The 5,140-nt window shown below is 62.1% G+C and overlaps 2 protein-coding genes across 2 annotated transcripts; one reads left to right on the top strand and one right to left on the bottom strand.

Moving 5' to 3' along the window:
- Positions 1 to 7: 7 nt before the first annotated feature.
- On the top strand, positions 8 to 4,375 carry MARS (methionyl-tRNA synthetase; the record flags this gene model as incomplete). The annotated part of the gene is made up of 17 exons (XM_010180498.1): positions 8 to 38; positions 126 to 277; positions 377 to 489; positions 611 to 727; positions 836 to 1,039; positions 1,185 to 1,386; positions 1,481 to 1,555; positions 1,635 to 1,805; positions 2,293 to 2,388; positions 2,474 to 2,591; positions 2,761 to 2,974; positions 3,052 to 3,183; positions 3,260 to 3,364; positions 3,442 to 3,625; positions 3,726 to 3,797; positions 4,055 to 4,144; positions 4,223 to 4,375. Coding segments are annotated over 17 exons (2,229 nt in total), but the record flags the coding sequence as incomplete, so codon positions are not given.
- Positions 4,376 to 4,594: 219 nt separating this feature from the next.
- Positions 4,595 to 4,822, bottom strand: DDIT3 (DNA-damage-inducible transcript 3; the record flags this gene model as incomplete). The annotated part of the gene is made up of 1 exon (XM_010180499.1): positions 4,595 to 4,822. A coding segment is annotated over one exon (228 nt), but the record flags the coding sequence as incomplete, so codon positions are not given.
- Between the last annotated feature and the right edge of the window lie 318 nt (positions 4,823 to 5,140).

The following is a 5,140-nucleotide window of genomic DNA, read 5'->3' as shown; positions in this document are numbered from 1 at the left end:
CCTGTTCCCCGTCCTCCAGGATGAGACCAGCCTGCCAAGTAAGGGGGCAATTGGGGTGCCGAGGGGTTCCTCGTGCTCCTGTGGCTGTGAGAATCATGCTGCTCTCTCTGCTCCCACCCCCCAAGGTGAGCTGCAGATGCTGAGGACCTGGTTCCAGAGCATGACGCTCTCAGAGGCCTGCAGGAAAGCTGCTGACTCCGTTCTGGTGCCCAAGGCATTGCTGGAGTTCAAGTCCTACCTGCAGAAGCAGCCTCCGCCCTGCCTGGCCATGGAGAGAGTCACCAGTAATGAGCCTGAGGTGCAGCTCTGGCCCAGGGATGGGGTCCCTGTGGGGCTGGCAGTGACAGCCCCTCACTGGGTCTGGCCTTTCCCACAGGAAGAAGAAGGTTCTGAGCGTGCCCTGACGGAGGAGGAAATCGCCGCTGCTGCGGATGCCTGGGCCCGTGGTGCCGCAGTGCTGCCCAAGCGCTGGGACCCTCAGAAACCTGTGTGAGTCCCAGGGTGACACTGGGGCTGTCCCACACCTCCAAGGGGCCTGGCAGGAGTTCCCAGGCTGTTTTGGGGTGGGTTGGCCCTGTTGTGCCCGCTCTGATTGCCCCGTCCATGCCAGGCTGCCCGTGGAGGGCAGAAGAAACATCCTGATCACCAGCGCTCTGCCCTACGTCAACAACGTGCCTCACCTGGGCAACATCATTGGCTGTGTCCTCAGTGCTGACACCTTTGCCAGGTGAGACTCTGGCTGCAAGGAAAGCTCCCTGGGGCTGAGGTATCATCGGGTGGGGGGGAGCATGCTGCCCCCAACACCTGTGTGGGTGTCACAGGCCCCTGCCTGCAGGTACTGCCGCCTGCGGGGCTGGAACACGCTGTACGTGTGCGGCACGGATGAGTATGGCACGGCCACCGAGACCAAGGCGGTGGAAGAGGGGCTGACGCCCCAGGAGATCTGCGACAAGTACAACGCCATCCACGCTGACATCTACCGCTGGTTCAACATCTCCTTCGACTACTTTGGCCGCACCACCACGCCGCACCAGACAATGTGAGCAGCTGCATCTCCCAGAGGCTCATCTGGAGGGGCTGGTGCTGGGGAATGCCCCCCAGTACCCCCAGGATGCCTGACTGAGGGTGCTCTGTGGTTCCCTGGCTGATGGGGGCTGCCTCTTCCTCTTCCTCTCCTGTCCCAGCATTGCCCAGGACATCTTCCAGCGCCTGCTGGCCCGGGGCTTCCTGCTGCAGGACACTGTGGAGCAGCTGCGATGTGAGAAGTGCCAGCGGTTCCTGGCCGACCGCTTTGTGGAGGGCACCTGCCCCTTCTGCAGCTATGAGGAGGCCCGGGGGGACCAGTGTGATAAATGTGGCAAACTCATCAATGCTGTGGAGCTGAAGGTGGGACAGGATCCCTTCGGGGACCACCCAGCTCTGCCTGGGACCCCCAGCCTTGTCTTGTGCTCCCTCCAAACAGTGTTCATCCTCCTGACAGAATCCACAGTGCAAGCTCTGCAGGAGTGTCCCTGTGGTGAAACCCACCCAGCACCTCTTTCTGGACCTACCCAAGGTGAGCTTTGCCCCTGGGGAAGTGGGGAGGGCTTGTGGCAGCCCTGGTCCCGCTGACTGTCCCTGTGTGTTCCCTGAAGCTGGAGGAGCGGCTGGAGACTTGGCTGGAGCAGTCCTGGGCCACGGGGGACTGGACGGCCAACGCTCGCTACATCACTCGCTCCTGGATTCGGGATGGACTCAAACCCCGCTGCATCACCCGCGACCTGAAGTGGGGGACGCCCGTACCCCTCGATGGCTTCCGTGACAAGGTGCGTCCCAGCAGGCCCCTCGATCGTAGAGAAGGGCAAGGGAGCTGGGGAGGGGTCTGGAGCAGCCGAATGCTGGGGAGCAGCTGAGGGAGCTGGGGGGTTCAACTGGAGAAGAGGAGCTGAGAGGAGACCTTATCCCCTCTGCAGCTCCTGAAAGGAGGGGGGAGCGAGGGGGGGCGGGCTCTGCTCTCAAAAAACAAGCGATGGGACGAGAGGAAATGGCCTCAAGTTGTGCCAGGGGAGGGTTAGGGTGGATCTGAGGGAAAATTTCTTTCCTGAAAGGGTTCTCAGGGACTGGAAGGGTCTGCCCAGGGCAGTGAGGGAGTCCCCATCCCTGGGGGGATTTAATAGAGAGGAGAGGAGGTGCTGGTTTAGTGGTGGCCAGGGTATGGTTGGACTCGATGATCCTTTGGAACCAAGTGATTCTGTGTCTGTCCCCAGGTGCTCTGCCTGGGGGTCCCCTGCCCACTTCTTGCTCTCCCCTCAGGTTTTCTACGTGTGGTTTGATGCTCCCGTTGGATATTTGTCCATTACGGCCAACTACACCGACCAGTGGGAGAGGTGGTGGAAAAACCCGCAGCAGGTGGGAGCCTGGGCTGCTGCAGGGGGGCAATGGAACAGGGCCAGGCTACAGGTTCCACTGACACCCCCTCCCCAACTACCACCAGGTTGAGCTCTACAACTTCATGGCCAAGGACAACGTCCCCTTCCACAGCGTCATCTTCCCCTGCTCACTCCTGGGCGCTGATGACAACTACACCTTGGTGAACCACCTTATTGCTACAGGTATTGGGGGGGTCACCAAGGATTGAGGGTTGTGGGGGAGGTCTCCACACTTTCCCTCAGTACTGGGAACAGTCCAGTCTATCCCACATGGGAACAGAAATGCATTTGGTAGTGTCTCCCTGTGCTGTGGGGCTGGGTCCCACCATGTGGTCTCTCCTGCCCTCCCCAGAGTACCTGAACTATGAGGATGGGAAGTTTTCCAAGAGCCGGGGTGTGGGAGTGTTTGGGGACATGGCCAAGGACACGGGGATCCCTGCGGACATCTGGCGCTTCTACCTGCTGTACCTGCGACCCGAAGGGCAGGACAGTGCCTTCTCCTGGAGCGACCTCATGCTCAAGAACAACTCGGAGCTGCTGAACAACCTGGGCAACTTCATCAACAGGTTCTGGGCCATGCCGGCAGGGGCAGGGGCCGTCTCTGTCCCCAGGCTGTGCTCACACCTGCTCTCCCTGTCCCCAGAGCTGGCATGTTCGTCTGCAAGTTCTTCGGTGGCACCGTCCCCAACATGGTCCTGACAGCGGATGACAAGCGGCTGTTGGCCCGTGTCACCCTGGAGCTGCGCCAGTACCACCAGCTGCTGGAGAAAGTCCGGTGGGTGGCTGAAACAGGGCTGAATTGTGTGTGGGGGAGGGCAGAGACCCGACTCAGCCCCCCTGTACCCCCTCAGCATCCGCGATGCCCTGAGGTGCATCCTCAGCATCTCTCGCCACGGCAACCAGTACATCCAGGTGAACGAGCCTTGGAAGCGGATCAAGGGCAATGACAAGGACAGGTAAGGAGGGACAAGGGGATGGTGAGGGTGGAGCGCTGGGGGCTGGCACTGACGGGAGCATTTTGTGTCCCCCCCAGGGAGCGTGCAGGCACGGTGACTGGCGTGGCAGTGAACATGGCATCCTTGCTGGCGGTCCTGTTGCAGCCCTACATGCCCAGCATCAGCCTGACCATCCAGGGGCAGCTCTGCATCCCCCCTGACTGCTTCATCCTCAGCCACAGCTTCACCTGTACCCTGCCTCCGGGGCACCGTGTGGGCACTGTAGGTGGAGGGGGGAAAGGCAGGCTGTGCCCTGCCGTGGGCAGGGTGGGACTGGGAGTGCTGGCCCTGCAGCTGTGACCCCTCTTCTTCCCATCTCCAGGTGAGCCCCCTTTTCCAGAAGCTGGAGAACGACCAGGTTGAAGCCTTGCGCAAGCGGTTTGGCGGGGGGCAGGTGAGTGGGGGGCTGTGCTGCCCCTGCAGCTCCTCCACCTTGGGCACCTCCACCTCTGCTCTCTGTCTCTTCTCACTCTCTGTCTCTCCTTTCCCAGCCTGAAGATCTCCCCGTAGAGCCCCAGGTAATGACCTGGTGATGCCTCAGGGGTGCTGCAGCAATGCCTGCTCTCCCCCCAACGCCAGCGTGGTGGGGGGGTGCATGCAGAGCTCTGGGAGCTGGGACCAGGGCTCAACCCCATTTCTGACCTTCCACAGCCCAAACAGGCCCCTCCAGCCCCAGTGACCACTGTGACTCCAGGTGACCATCAGCTGATCCAGGAGCTGACAGAAAAGGTGGCCAAGCAGGTGAGTGGCTGGGGGAGCTGGCCCTGCCTTGCCTGTGCCCCCCCTCCCAGCCCTCATTGCCCCCCTCACTTGCCACAGGGCAACCATGTTCGGCAATTGAAAGCCAGCAAGGCAGAGAGAGCCCAGGTGGACACAGAGGTGGCCAAGCTGCTGGAGCTGAAGAAGCAGCTGGCACTAGCAGAAGGGAAAAGCCCCGATGTCCCCATGCCCAAGGGGAAGCGGAAGAAATAGCACCAGGATGCAGCCCCAGTGCTCCCCAGAGACTGAACTGGGCTGCACTGGGTGGTGGTTACATGCGTATAATAAAATGCAAAAACTGTACAATTGTGTATGGAAGCAGTGCCTGTCCCACAGCATCAGTCTGTGCCAGTGGAGCTGTGCCCCTCCACAGCCACCCCCCCAGGTCCGAGGGGGTTGGCAGTCCTTGCCCCCCTGCCTGCAGGGTGGTGCCTATGCTTGGCGCAGGTTCACGATGCGGTCGATGAGGGCAGTCCGGGTGCGTTCCACCTCTGCGCTGAGCCGCCTGATCTCCTCCCGGAGCCGCTCGTTGTGGGCTGTCAGCTCCAGCACCCGCTGCTCATTGTCCTGCTCCCGGCGTTTGGCCAGCTCCCTGCTCGTCGCCACACTGCACCTCTTCCTTTTCACCCCATGCCGTGTGGCCGCCCCTGCCTCATCCTCCTCAGTGCCCAGATGGGGCAGAGAGCTCTTGCTGGAGGCCAAGCTGGGTCCTGCTGGCTCTGTGCTGGCTGTGCTCTCAGGCCCCAGCAGCTCCAGCAGCTCAGCAGCCAGTGCTGCATCCAGCTCGCATCCCTCCGAGTCACCACCAGCTCCAGCCGCGCCCCACAGTGGGGCCAGCTCTGCCTGCAGGGAGAGAGGGAGTCAGCCCCAGGCGATGGGTGTTCCCCAGCCCTGATCCCTCCCCACGACCCGGGGGCGCTGCTCACCTGCTCTACCTCCCTGGGCAAGGAGGGCCCGATGGGCTCTGCCGCTGCCAGC

This window comes from Mesitornis unicolor, unplaced genomic scaffold (genome assembly GCF_000695765.1).
Source record: "Mesitornis unicolor isolate BGI_N332 unplaced genomic scaffold, ASM69576v1 scaffold16093, whole genome shotgun sequence".
Lineage (NCBI taxonomy): Eukaryota > Metazoa > Chordata > Aves > Mesitornithiformes > Mesitornithidae > Mesitornis > Mesitornis unicolor.
This window is presented reverse-complemented; position numbering and strand designations above follow the sequence as displayed.